Below are 14,208 nucleotides of genomic sequence, written 5' to 3'. Positions count from 1 at the left end.
TAGCCTTGCAAATGCAGTGATCAACATGTGTGTGTTTCTTTTAAGGGAAATGTGCTCAACTGTGTGTGGGCAATGACACTTGTGCCTGCCTCAAAGGCTACAAACTCAAACCAGATGGAAAGAGCTGTGAGGGTGAGCAGTACTCTTCCTCATCTTTAACTTACATTTAATAGTTTTGTTGGTAACACTTTCTATGAAGGTCATCGCTATAATGACTTATGCATATATTTATAACACGATGTCCATAAGACATTAAAACAGTTGTTATAATCACTTACAAACATGCATTAGGCGCTATAGCGAAGTTCATAACGTATTGACCTTTTGATTTAATGTTTTATAACGAATATTAATACCAGTTTATATCAATGTGTGGCAAGAATCTCTGACCATGTTCCATAACACATTATAACCACCGACTCTGCCTCGTTATGGATACACCATTTACAATAAGTGAATTAAAATGGAATAATAGCTTATAGTAATGTTTAAAGTTATATAGCATGCATTTATTTGCTTTAAGTAAAGTGTTATATATATCTATCCCTGTATAATATATTACAGGTGGACATTATACCATATGAACTAATTATAAGACCTTATAACACGTAATTGTTTGCTTTAAGTGAAGTGACACACATTTTGCGCAGGAAAACAACTTTTATTTATGTTTCTTCACTTTATGAACAATCTGTATGAATTTTGAACATTTTGCAGTTTAGCACAAAAACACAACATAATTACATCAAGAAAAGTCATTGTCAGGGTGGTGAAAGATCGCTCAAGAGAAGACCTGTTGCAGACCAACATCATGTAAGAAGAGGCTCAGATGTTATCACAGATGAATGGCGAGCCTATGGACAGGCCCAACAGATGCATTGGACGATTAAAGACAACTACTTCACAAAACGTAGCCTATTAAAAGACGTAATTTAAATGGGAATTGGGAATACCGTTAGCTAGCGTTAACTGCCTTCACTTTTCCAGTAGTTGCGGAAACAACAGACTTAACGAACACACTGTGACCTACACTGCACATGTCTGCCTGACGGACAACTTACTAAGTAACTTATATATTTTCCTCCGATAACTTTCACCGTCACGTTCTGCTGCTCGCTCTCTCTCATTGATAATCAATTCAGAATCTTCCACGTCCGCATCACAAAGAAGTAACGTTATACTATACTGTACTATACTATAATGTTCACGGAACGCAAATGGCGGAACCTTCAGAATGTCTCGGGTTACGTATGTAACCCTTGTTCCCCGAGAAGGGGAACGAGACACTGCGTCGGTCCACCACACCTCACCCCGCCTGGAGTGCCTTGCTTCATAGAAAGGGCTAATGTGTCCTATGTGCCGGCGTGCTTATATACCCCCTCCGGTTACGCCGTCACACACTACCGTTCTAGTAACACCAATAGGATTGGAGTAGTTTCATTCATAGTTCAGCCCTGCCACGCCCAGGGGCGTTCCCATAGTGTCGTTACCGACGCAGTGTCTCGTTCCCCTTCTCGGGGAACAAGGGTTACATACGTAACCCGAGACGTTCCCCTTCGAGGGAACTCGAACTGCGTCGCTGACGACGCTATGGGAACAAGATACCCACTTAGGCCGCACCGAAACCCCGTCTGCCCCCAGCGTGCAGAACCTAACGGCACGACTAGGAGGAGAGCGCATGGGTGCAGAAGGTAGGTCCAGACTGTAAAACCGGATAAAAGTGTGAGGGGTGGCCCAGCCAGCCGCATCACACAAATCCTGGAGTGACGCCCCTGCGAGGAGGGCCCCAGAAGCCTCCATGCCTCGAGTAGAGGGCGCCCTTACGGCCATAGGTGAAGGCAAACTGCGCACCAGATAGGCCAGGGAAATAGTCCGAACAATCCATTTGCTGATTGTGTGTTTAGAATACTCAGTGCTCTGACAGGGCAGAGCAGATGAAGTCTCCCGTCCTCCGCCGTCACATGAGGTGGGGGATGAAACGCCTGCAGCACCGTGGACCCTGCCAGTCTGGCCGGAACCTTAGGGACATAACCTGGACAAGGGTGCAGGATGGCCCTGACCCTCCCCGGGGCAAACTCCAGGCATCGGGGAGACACCGAAAGTGCCTGGAGATCCCCCACCCTCCTCAGAGAGGTGATAGCGAGGAGAAAGGTCATCTTAAGGGTCAGGTGCTTGGCCTCAGCCGACTCCAGGGGTTCGAAGGAGGCCTCAGCCAGCGCTTCGAGAACCACTGCCAGGTCCCAGGTGGGAACCCTGGAACGAGTCACGGGTCTCATCCTCCGGGCTCCACGGAAGCCTCCCCAAGGGCCCATCACTCAGAGGGGCGTGGAATGCTGCAATGGCAGCCACATATACTTTGAGCGTGGACGGGGAGAGGCCAGCGGAGAAACGGTGCTGGAGGAACTCCAGTATCACAATTACCGAGCAGGTAACTGGGTCCACCGCCCGTTCTCTGCACCAGGTGGTGAACACATTCCACTTGATGCCGTACATCCTTCTCGTGGACGGGGCTCTGGAGCTGAGCATCGTTTCGACTGCTCCTGTCGTAAGACCCGCCTCTAAGAACTGTGCCCCCTCAGGGGCCAGACCCATAGCTGCCACAGGGTGGGGTGCGGGTGAAAGATCTGGCCCTTCGCCTGGGACAGCAGGTCTCTCCTCAGAGGGACCTGCCAGGGCGGGCCCTCGAGGAGCGATATTAAATCCAAGAACCATACTCGTGCCAGCCAAAACGGGGCTACTAGTAGTAGGCTGACGCCGTCCTGGCGGACCCGCTCCAGAACCCCCGGGAGCAGAGCGCCTGGGGGAAACACATACAGACGCGGCCTCGGCCGGCATGAGACACACATCCCATGTACCATGGCTTCCAGCCCTAGCGGGGCTGGGGGTGATAGGGAGAACCACAGGGGACAGTGTGCCGTCTCTCGGGACGCAAACAAGTCCACGTCTATGGGGCTGAACTCTTATAACGCATAAGGGGTGTACATCGCTCTGAGGGACAGCAGTCTCTCCTGGGACTACAGGAGGATCCGATGTGCCAGTTTGCATAATGGGCGTGAGCGCAGACCCCCATGGTGATTCAAATAGGCCACCACCGCCGTATTGTCGGTCCTGACAAGGAGGTGGCGACTGCGGAGAGTGGGCAGAAAACTCCTCAGAGCTCTGAAAACCGCCAACATTTCCAGGCAATTTATGTGCCAAGAGAAATTATGCTTCTCCCAGGAGCCTCTCGCGAAGCGGTCGTCCATGACCGCGCCCCATCTCGTGAGTGAGGCGTCTGTTGAAATAATTGTTCGGCGACAGATTGCTCCCAACACAGGACCTTGGGACAGGAACCGAGGCTTCCTCCATATGGACAGGGAACGAAGGCATCCGCTCGTAACCCGTATCTCTGGTCACTGAGGATAAAATGGACTCGATGCGTGCGGGAGACAGGTGGGCCCGCATCGTCGTTGAGTCCCACACCACCCCTAGGAACGCAGTCCGTTGGGCGGGTGTCAGCACGCTCTTCTTCGCGTTGAGCTGCAGTCCCAAACGCTGAAGGTGGGCGAGGACGACATCTCGATGCCGAACCGCTAACTCTCGAGAATGGGCCAGGACGAGCCAGTCGTCGATGTAGTTCAGTATGCGGATGCCCTGGAGCCTCAACGGAGCCAGAGCTGCATCCATGCATTTGGTGAACGTGTGGGGAGATAGTGCTAGGCCGAACGGAAGAACCCGATACCGGTAAGCCGTGCCCCCGAAGGCGAACCTCAGGAACTTCCTGTGAGAGGGACGGATGGAGATGTGGAAATAAGCGTCTTGCAGATCTATCGTGACAAACCAATCCTCGGATTGGATGTGACTGATGATGGCTGGGATGGTAAGCATCCTGAACCTGAATCTCCTCAGAGATTGGTTCAGGGACCGCAAATCCAAAATCGGACGCAATCCTCCGTCCTTCTTGGGGACCAGGAAGTATTGGCTGTAAAAGCCGGCTTCTCTGACTGGCAGGGAAATTAATTCTATGGCCCCTTTCTTCAGCAGAGAGCGGACTTCCTGTCCCAACACCTGGCTCTGTTCTGCGTGTACTGTAGTCCCGACCATCCCGCAGAATCTGGGGGGGTGAACCCGGAACTGCAGCCTGTAGCCATCTACTACTGTACAGAGGACCCACGGGGAAATGTTCGCGAGGCTTCGCCAAGCTTTCGCGAACTTCGCCAAGGGGACCAGCCCCTCGGGGCTGTTGGCCGGTGTCCCACGGGAATCCCCGGTGGCGCCCTGAAGCGGAGGACCGCCAGGGAAGGCTCGCCGGTGAACCACGGTTTGTGAGCCCAGTCGTGTTCCGGCTGCCGCCCCTTGGGGCGGACAGATCGGCGAGGGCCTGCCGGCGGCTAGCGCGTCCCGAGCGCTGAAGCGGTGGGAGAAACAACGCCTATTGCTGGAGCAACCATGAGAGAGGGGACCTCGATCGGCCTCTCTCAGGGGAAGGGGGGCAGGGAGGGGGAGGAGGCGGGGGGTGGTGGTGGGTCCCCCTACTCGAGGTCTCAGGACCTCTTCCCCCAGGCCCGCCGAGACTGAATGACGGTCCTCAGATCCGTCTTCCCGGGGGGCTGTGGGCGAGAGCGCCGTCTTGCGTCCCAGGTTGGTTGAGGGGGATCCCGCGAAGCGACGCTCTGCTTCTGGCTGTGGCGAGGTTGGGAGAGAGGTAGCTAGCCAGTGCCTCCTCCACTCGTGGCATCGCTCCGTAGCCGTGCTGTCTGATTCCCGTCACGTTGCTGTAGTCCAGCCGGGGGGACGTAGACAGCCGCGCAGAGAAGGGTTTATTCCATGATCTACACAACTCGTTGTGCAGATCCGGAAAAAATGGTAGGGGCCGACGCGGGGGTGGCGCTCGGTGTTGCAGAAACTGTGGCCAATCAATGTGCAGCTTGGCCACGGCCCGCGTCACCACTTCCAACAACTCCTCATATCCTGGCGAGGGCTGATGACATTCCGTTTCCTCTATGCTAAGCACATCTAGCTCCTCAGAGCCAGATCGTGTCAGCCTTTCCGGACTCGCCCCTTGAGTGGGAGAAACCGAGAAACGGGCTCCCGATCGGGGACGAGGGGAGGAGGATTCCGCGGACGAGGACCGGAAAAAGGCCTCAGCCTTTCCGGCACCCTCGGCAATCTCGCGTTGTGATCCCCAGGATCGGAGCCGCCGCGACGCCTCAGCGACCGCGGGGCCTGTGCCACGAGGGGAGCGCATCCGACCATCCTCTAGGAAGAACCATCAGGGGCAGGGCACCCTCAGGGGCAGGGCCTCGCAATGGTCGCAGGCAGCCCCCTCGAGAGCCGCCTGAGCATGCGACATCCCCAGGCATGAGACACACATCCCATGGGTATCACCTTCTGTGATGAAACGCTCACAAGGGAAGACACACTGTCGGAATCTCTTTGACATGATCTGCTGCTTCGTCTCGATGTCAGGTAAGAAAATGGAGCTTCCAAACATAGCCAGAGTGCCTGCTGAATAGAAAGAAGCTAATGTGTCCTATGTGCCGCCGTGCTTATATACGCCCTCCGGTTACGCCGTCACACACTACCGTTCTAGTAACACCAATAGGATTGGAGTAGTTTCATTCATAGTTCAGCCCTGCCACGCCCAGGGGCGTTCCCATAGTGTCGTCACCGACGCAGTTCGAGTTCCCTCGAAGGGGAACTGCGGAAGTGCAGCGCCCGGACATTCGGAGGTGTGCACATAACAGAGACCTGTGATCTCTGTTACTGGTCTGAGAACAGTGTTGTATTCGACGCGTTTCGCCACTGCTGAATGAATGACCATGCTACTAAAATTTCACACGGTCATCAATATGACTGCGACATTGATTTTCACCGGCACACCTTGTAGCAACACTCATCGCTGTTTTGGTTCCTGTGTGCAAAGCGAGTGTGTGTGCCAGCGTAAGAGAGCGAGCGAGCAGCAGAACGTGACGGTAATAGTTAGAGGAGGAAAATATTATATAAATATTTATATTTATATTATAAAATTACTAAGTAAGTTGTCGGTCAGGCAGACATGTGCAGTGTAGGTCACAGCGTTAGCTAAATTAGTAACGGAGTAATGTTAATTAGTTGCGTGTCATTACTACCTAACTTGTTGAGGAATGAGAACAGCAGGTTGAAGCTAAACTGGTGTCCTGTACACATACTGTACATCCTGATGATTAAGTTAAATTATATTTCAGTGTCCAGAGGAGTCTGACAACTGGTTGTTAAAGGAAGGACACTGGTGACCATGGAGGAGCTGAGGCTACTAAAGTAAATTAGGGATGTAAACTAGTCCTTTTAAGCAATTGAGGAGACATTTCTTTTGAATTTTAATGTGTAAACGAAATGCTTAGTAATTATCCAGAATTTACACACAAAAAAAAATGCTTCAAGATGGATCGCTGCCCTCTGAATTGTAATCGAATCGTGAGGTGCCACGAGATTCTCATTCCTACTGCCCAAACAGTATTCGCATTCAATTACTTTAAAATGTCTTTTAATAGGCTACGTTTTGTGAAGTGGTTGTCTTTAATCGTCCAATGCATCTGTTAGGGCCTGTCCATAGGCTCGCCATTCATCTGTGACAACATCTGAGCCTCTTCTTACATGATGTTGGTCTGCAACAGGTCTTCTCTTGAGCGATCTTTCACCACCCTGACAACGAGCTTTCTGGATGTAATTATGTTGTGTTTTTGTGCTAAACTGCAAAATGTTCAAAATTCATACAGATTGTTCATAAAGTGAAGAAACATAATTAAAAGTTGTTTTCCTGCGCAAAATGTGTGTCACTTCACTTAAAGCAAACAATTACGTGTTATAAGGTCTTATAATTAGTTCATATGGTATAATGTCCACCTGTAATATATTATACAGGGATAGATATATATAACACCTTACTTAAAGCAAACAAAGACATGCTATATAACTTTAAACATTACTATAAGCTATTATTCCATTTTATATCCCTAATTGTAAATGGTGACTAAAGTGTATTTATAACGAGGCAGAGTCGGTGGTTATAATGTGTTATGGAACATGGTCGAAGATTCTTGCCGCACATTGATATAAACTGGTATTAATATTCGTTATAAAATATTAAATCAGAAGGTCAGTACGTTATGAACTTCGCTATAGCGCCTAATGCATGTTTGTAAGTGATTATAACAACTGTTTTAATGTCTTATGGACGCATTATATCATGTTATAAATATATGCATAAGTCATTATAGCGATGACCTTCATAGAAAGTGTTACCGTTTTGTTTTATAAGTCACAGAGAAACATTATGCTTGTGAAAGTATTTTGATGCAAAATACTGTAATACTGTGTGTCAGAAATGTAAGCATATTAAGAGAATCTCTGCTTCCAAACTCTCTCAGATATCAACGAGTGTTTGCTGGGTGCCAGCAACTGTCGGGGAGGAGAGCGTTGTATCAACACAGTGGGCTCATTCCGTTGTCAGAGAGAGGTCAGCTGTGGGACTGGCTATGAACTCACTGACAACAACAATTGCAAAGGTAATTCAACAATTTGCCTCTGTTGCTCTGTATCTCTAACTTTTACATATTTTAGGTATTTAGGTATTTGTTCAATGGCAATTGTCCTGTGAATCTCTTTACCCAGATATTGATGAGTGTGAGACCGGTATCCACAACTGTGGTACAGAGTTTGAGTGTCAAAACACACAGGGGTCGTTCCGTTGTGTCCCTAAGGTCAAGTGTGGTGCCGGCTTTATCCAGGATGCCCTCGGCAGCTGCATTGGTAAGCAGCGTACTACAACAGCTTTTAACAACAGGTGATTTAGGCACGGGTAGTGCTACAATTTTTCGGTTGTTCAACCAGCTTTTAGATGGTGGTATACTCATTGGTCCAAATGGCTATTTGTGGGGTTGAGAGAATGGCTCCTCATGATTTTGGTGACCCCTGACCTTTTACCTGAATGAAAGTTGCTGAGAAAATCCTAATGAAGAGCACATGCTCATCAGTATATGACATCTTAATGTTTTTGGAGGCACCCTGACCTTTGCTCTTGGACCACTGTTTGGCCCAAATATTTATTTATACACAAGGAATAACACAATGAAACATATTTACTGAACACAATGATGCTCCCTAAAAGGATGGACCCTTTCCATTTCAGATACGTTGTGAACTTCCTAGTACCACACTCAGGCCAAAATACCATTTTCAAAATATAATTGATAGATTAACGTGAAATGTGGTGTGCACATTGATGGTCGCACTTCTTAGATTGTAATGACTTCATGGCCTGTAGAGCCACCTTTAGGCCAAAACTTATATTACACATTTTTAATATTAAGTAATATTGTAAATAAAGCAATATTTTCATAATTTAACAATATCATCTGTGTCTGTGTTTTCAGATATCAATGAATGTGTTACGCAGACAAGCCCATGCCACCGAGGGCAGCTCTGTATCAACACAGTTGGCTCCTACACCTGCCAGAGGAACTCTGTTAACTGTGGTCGAGGATACCACCTCAATGAAGATGGCACACGCTGTGTTGGTACAGCTGGAATAACTCACAATTCCTGGATAATAAAGCATCTTACAAACCTACCTGAGGTATGTATCATGGTGTTCTCTGTTGTTTGCATCCCCCCTCTGCAGATATTGATGAGTGTAAGGGCCCTGAAGTCGTCTGTGCAGGTCATGGTTGTATCAACATGCTGGGCTCTTACCGCTGTGAGTGTGAGACTGGCTACAACTTCAACAGCTTCAGTCGAGTTTGTGAGGGTAAGCAGTTGGTATATCTCGCTTAATGTTCTTACGTAAGTAGCTAAATCCAAATATATCCTCTGCATGGAAATATAATAAACATAAATATGTGCATCTACTAATACTGGTCAAAATGTGAAGAGAGAATTTTGTCATAATTTCAGCTTCTTACTGTGGCATATTTGGACTTTGTGTTTTAGATATTAATGAATGCAGGCACTACCCTGGTCGCCTGTGTGCCCATAAGTGTGAGAACTCTTTGGGATCCTACAAGTGTAGCTGCACCACTGGCTTCAAGCTAGCCGGTGATGGCAGGAATTGTGACGGTAAGAAAAATATCTAAATCAGTAGGATTGCAACTTTTTATACAGTATGTTTTGTGAAAACTGTAGGCTATGCTGTGCAAATTCCCAGTGACAGAAACAAAAGAAACTCCTGTTCAGTTCCGAGTTGGATTACCTTTCTGCTTTGATTACAGCTGACACATCTGTTCTACTACCTGCTGTGGCATAAAAAGCTATTATTGTTTGTTGGTTAATTGAAGAAATTCTAATATATTTATAAAATACAGCATATCAGACTTTGCCAAGAATAGTGCTGCAAGGTCCAAGATTTATTTCCATCGTTGTCCCACTTTTCAAACCAGGCAGCATTTTACCGTCATTTGGTGACACTGAAACTGGTAAAAACTGGTAAAAGTGACAATCAAAAATCATCTTTGGGAAAAAAAAACACCCACCAGGCACTTAAAATCATGCTTTTTTTCTGTTAGATTTCTGTTAAATTTCGTTACATTATTACATTACATAACTGTGTGTACAGTAACAGTGTGCATGCAACTGTTTGCATACACTGTGTGCACAATTATTAGGCAAGTAAATATTCTGAATTAATAATTATTTCTATGAACATTTTCCAACTCCAAACCATATAAACTTGAAGGCTCATTGGAGTTAATCATTTTCAGGTGATGTATGTATTTGTGTAATGAGGGAGAATGTGGCGAAAGTGAATGACTTATATTAAGGTGTGCATGATTATTAGGCAGCTTCATTTCTTCAGGTAAAATAGGCCAAACAAAAGATTTAACGGACACTGAAAATTTAAAAATTGTAAAATGCCTTTCAGATGGATGCAACACTAATAGGTCAACTTTTGAGGCGTTACTACTGGACAATCAAATATTCTGTTGCGAATAGTCAACTGGGGAGCAAAAAGCGCATGGAGTAGAAAAGGCGCAAATTACTGCAAAAGATTTAAATTAAATAGAATTAGAATTAAACGTAGAGTTAAATGTTGAGCTCCCAGGAACCAATCCTCCAGTGCCACCATATTCCACAAGTGCAACCTACCTGGAGTGTTCAGAAGTACAAGGTGCCAAGTGCTCAGAGACATGGCCAAGGTCAGGAAAGCAGAAAAAACGACCACCACTGAATAAGACTCACAGTCAGATTTTCAAAGGTTTTATTGGACAGATTAAATGAGAGTAACTCTTGATGGACCAGATGGATTGGCCCGTAGCTGGATCACTGATGGACACAGCACCACTTGGACTTAGGCTCCAGCAAAGTGGAGGCGGGGCACTGTTATGGGCTGCTATCATTAAGAATGAGATAGTTGGACCTTTTCGGGTTGAAGATGGACTGAAACTCAGTTCCCAAAGCTACTGCCAGCTACTTCTTCAAGCAACTGTACAGGAAGAAGCCACATTTTTCAAGAAGGCCATGATCTTTATGCAGGACAATGATCCATCACATGCATCCAAGTACTCCAATGAAATGAGTAAATGAGTAAAATGGCCAAATAATGACCTGGCTCCTTTCCTTACTGACTTGAATCCTATTGAGGTCTTGTGGGCCTTTCTAAAACGTTAGATTAACTGTCAGGGAAGACAAAACAGCATTTGGGAAGTTGTAGTTGCTGCTTCAGGGAAAGTTGATAGATCAAGAAACTGACAGACTCTATGGATGGAAGGCTCATGGCAATCATTGAAAAGAAGGGTGGCTATATTGGTTACTAAATATTTTTGAATGGCCAAAAACTTTATTCAATTGTCATTTTTTTGTTGTTATACGTACTCTAAATATTGAGAATAAAAAAGTAATTGGATAGAAATGATTTTGGTAATTTAATTGCCTAATAATTCTGCACACTTATATATTCTCCTGAACAAGACAAAACTCTCATTTCCTTAGATAAACATTCATGTTTGATTTTCAATTACATCTTCAGTTGACTGAGAGCATTGTGTTTGTTCAACAATAAAATGAATCCTGAGGAATACAATTTGCCCAATAATTGTGCATGCAGTGTACATGGACAGAGGAGGATCCACAACGGCATGTGCAAGTCTTTTATTCTTCTGACCACTGAGGTGTACTTGTTAGTTAACAAGTAGGGTCAAGTTCATAATGGTCTGTAATACATTTTTTCCCATGTAGATTTAAATGAGTGTGACAGCAACCCATGCAGTCAAGAGTGTGCCAACGTGTATGGTTCCTACCAGTGTTACTGTCGCCGTGGCTACCAGCTCAATGACATAGATGGCATGACTTGTGAAGGTAAAATGTAACCATTTTAATAGGTGCTTGGAGGAATACATGATAATTTTGAAAAATATTTCACCTTATTCAGTAAGTTCCGTGTGCAGTCTGCTGAAGCAAACTGCATTATATATGAATCAGATGCAAATTTAGTTATCAATCATCATAAGCTAGAGCTTTATAAGATATACATATTTCAATGTTTCACTTGTTTCCATCTGTCTCTGTCACATTTGTAGATATAGATGAGTGTGCCCTGCCCACTGGAGGTCATATTTGCCTATCGCTGTCACAACACCCCTGGCAGCTTCTACTGTTCCTGTCCCGTCAGTGGCTACACCTTGGCACCCAATGGGCGCAGCTGTCAAGGTAAGCTGTCCTTACTGTAATGTTACACGTGATGAGTTGCAGGCTTATGTTAATTTTGATACAAGTTATTTTTGAGAATGTTTTGAAATCACGTTTTTCCACTTTTTGTCTTTGCGCTCCCAGATATTGATGAATGCGTGACGGGAACACACACATGCACAGAGAATCAGAGCTGCTTTAATGTACAGGGAGGATTCAGATGCCTGTCCTTTGAGTGTCCAAACAACTACCGGCGCGTTGGAGAGACGTGAGTTTCTTCATTGGGTCTCACACTGCTGCTGAACAGAATCACATTCATTAACAGAAAACAACTTTAAATGTGTCGTCTGTTCCCACAGCAATATGATAATTACTAGACAAACATTAATAATACAACCCTGGACAGAAAACCTCAACACTCACAGAGCATCCACATTCCTCACAGTCAAGAATGGTCATATTTTAGTACAACAGTAAACTATGTCAGGTCTTTTAAACCAATCCTTATTCATATGTATGGTTCAGGCTCTGCATGTCCAGTATGCTCAATGCTGGAATGACTTCAGAAAAGATTTGGCTGTAGCATGGTCTGTTGTTTTAGAATGATCAAATGCGTATGGATATTTTCTCATTAGCTCAATTACAGGGTAGGCTGTGTATGACCACCCTGTGACAGAACTTCTTGCATGATCCTACAGAGGGCACCATGACTGGCCTGTAAAGTATATGCAGCAGACTGATGTTCCTTTCACTGCATGCCATGCACGGCAAATTAAATTTACACCTGGTCTCTCTTTCTTTTCTCTCTGTGCCTGTTGTGTTTTGTCTTGTCCCGTCCTGCCCTGCCCCTGCCCCCCACTGTTCTCTCTTTGCAGTCGATGTGAACGCTTGCTTTGCAATGAGTCTGTCGAGTGCCTGGCCATGCCCCTGAGAATAACCTTCTACTACCTCACCTTCCCCACCAACATCCCCATCTTCACCAACATCTTCCGCATGGGCCCCACCCACACCGTGGTCGGAGATGACATCCAGATTGCTATCACCACTGGCAACGAGGGTGGTTTCTTCCAGACGGAGCGTGTGCCCACCGGCGGGGTGATGTCAGTGGCAAAGCTCATCAACAAGCCACAGGACTTTGAGCTGTCTCTGGAGCTGAGGCTGCGTCGCTATGGCACGCTCAGCATATACATGGCTAAAGTTTTGGTGTTTGTTACCAGGAGGAGCCCAGAGTACCTTACAATCCCCTACTAGAATAAACACAAGAGTTATGTAGGGTTACACAAGTTACTACACAATGAAAGGATGTTTCATTTTAAATGCATTGTCTCATTGAGAAGACGGAAAAAGTTGATCCTCACAACGCAAAATGCATGCAAGATGCGCATATAGTATGTTCATAGCAAAGCATGGTGAAGACTACTATATGTTGTAAATTATAAATGATTACAGATCATACTACATAGATTAGGTACATATAAATGGAATAAATTGATATTATAAAAACAAAATTTTTCTCTATAAACAAAAATCATTAATGTTTTTTCATTCATGGAATGATGCATTCGAAATGTCGGTAAACTGTATTGGCTAATGGGCTGATTATCCAGGTTGGGCCCCAACCATTGTGGGACCCCTGTTCATGATTCTGTCTTCTTTAAAGAAACAAATTTATTTCATAATATGGATTTTAAAAAAGCCCATTTCAGTTGATATCTTTATTGAGTGCTGTGTATTCTTAAAGTAAAACTTTGATATTTTGGGAAATAGATGAGGAGCTTCACACCACTCTAGTATATAAGTAGAAGTATGAAGCTACCCCCAGCAACTGATTAACTTAGCTTTGCATAAAGACTGGAAACAGAGGGAAACAGCAAGCCTGGCTCTGTCCAAAGATAACAAGATCAGTCAACATAGCACCTCTATATTTCTCTGATTAACATTTTGTATCTTGTTTGTTTTATCTGTACAAAAAAAGTGTTAAAACAGCAAGCTTGGGGTTATGTTCCGCACTATTCATTGGCCAGGTGTAGTGATGACAAGACCCCAGGAGGTGTCTTTGGGATGGTATCAATCCACTCATCTAAATCTCAGCAAGAAATTTTAAACTATCCCTTTAAAAAGTTTTTCAATTGATCCAACTATGACAAACAGTGAGTCTGGGGCTTTGAGGGTCACTGGTGGTCCAGGACCATGGTGCAGCTGCCCTCTTTATCCTATCGATTATCCAGCCACGTCTCTACTACATCACTTTCTTTTGTGATAAATTAACAAAATGACTTTGTGTGACACTAAATGCCCGTTTAAGATGACACATGCTTTTTTAAGAGTAGATATAAAAAAATACAAAATCAGAAGAAAGTACCACAGTTCTAGTAGCACTTTGAATAATCAAATTTTAATACTAGAATTAAGGATCATTATTCAGCTTTATAAATTAGGTCCAGTTAAATGTATCTTCTTGGAGGTAAGTCATTGTGATAGCCTCTAGGTGGCGTTCTAGGTCAGTGTAAAACATAAAATAGTAGCATAGCAAGTCTGCCTACAACTGAGTGTAATTTGATAATGGTT

General features: G+C 45.3%; 1 protein-coding gene across 1 annotated transcript; it reads left to right on the top strand.

The window, feature by feature from the left end:
- Positions 1–45: 45 nt before the first annotated feature.
- Positions 46–13,350, top strand: LOC119884506 (fibulin-1-like; the record flags this gene model as incomplete). The annotated part of the gene is given in 11 exon segments (XM_038694903.1): positions 46–132; positions 7,389–7,526; positions 7,633–7,770; positions 8,394–8,537; positions 8,642–8,767; positions 8,950–9,075; positions 11,191–11,310; positions 11,532–11,571; positions 11,573–11,661; positions 11,785–11,908; positions 12,516–13,350. Coding segments are annotated over 11 exon segments (1,508 nt in total), but the record flags the coding sequence as incomplete, so codon positions are not given.
- Between the last annotated feature and the right edge of the window lie 858 nt (positions 13,351–14,208).

This window comes from Micropterus salmoides, unplaced genomic scaffold (assembly GCF_014851395.1).
Source record: "Micropterus salmoides isolate LMB-PRFRI ecotype aquatic unplaced genomic scaffold, ASM1485139v1 Ms_hic_scaffold_350, whole genome shotgun sequence".
NCBI lineage: Eukaryota > Metazoa > Chordata > Actinopteri > Centrarchiformes > Centrarchidae > Micropterus > Micropterus salmoides.
Note: the sequence above shows the minus strand (reverse complement) of the source record. Positions and strands in the feature narration are given on the sequence as shown.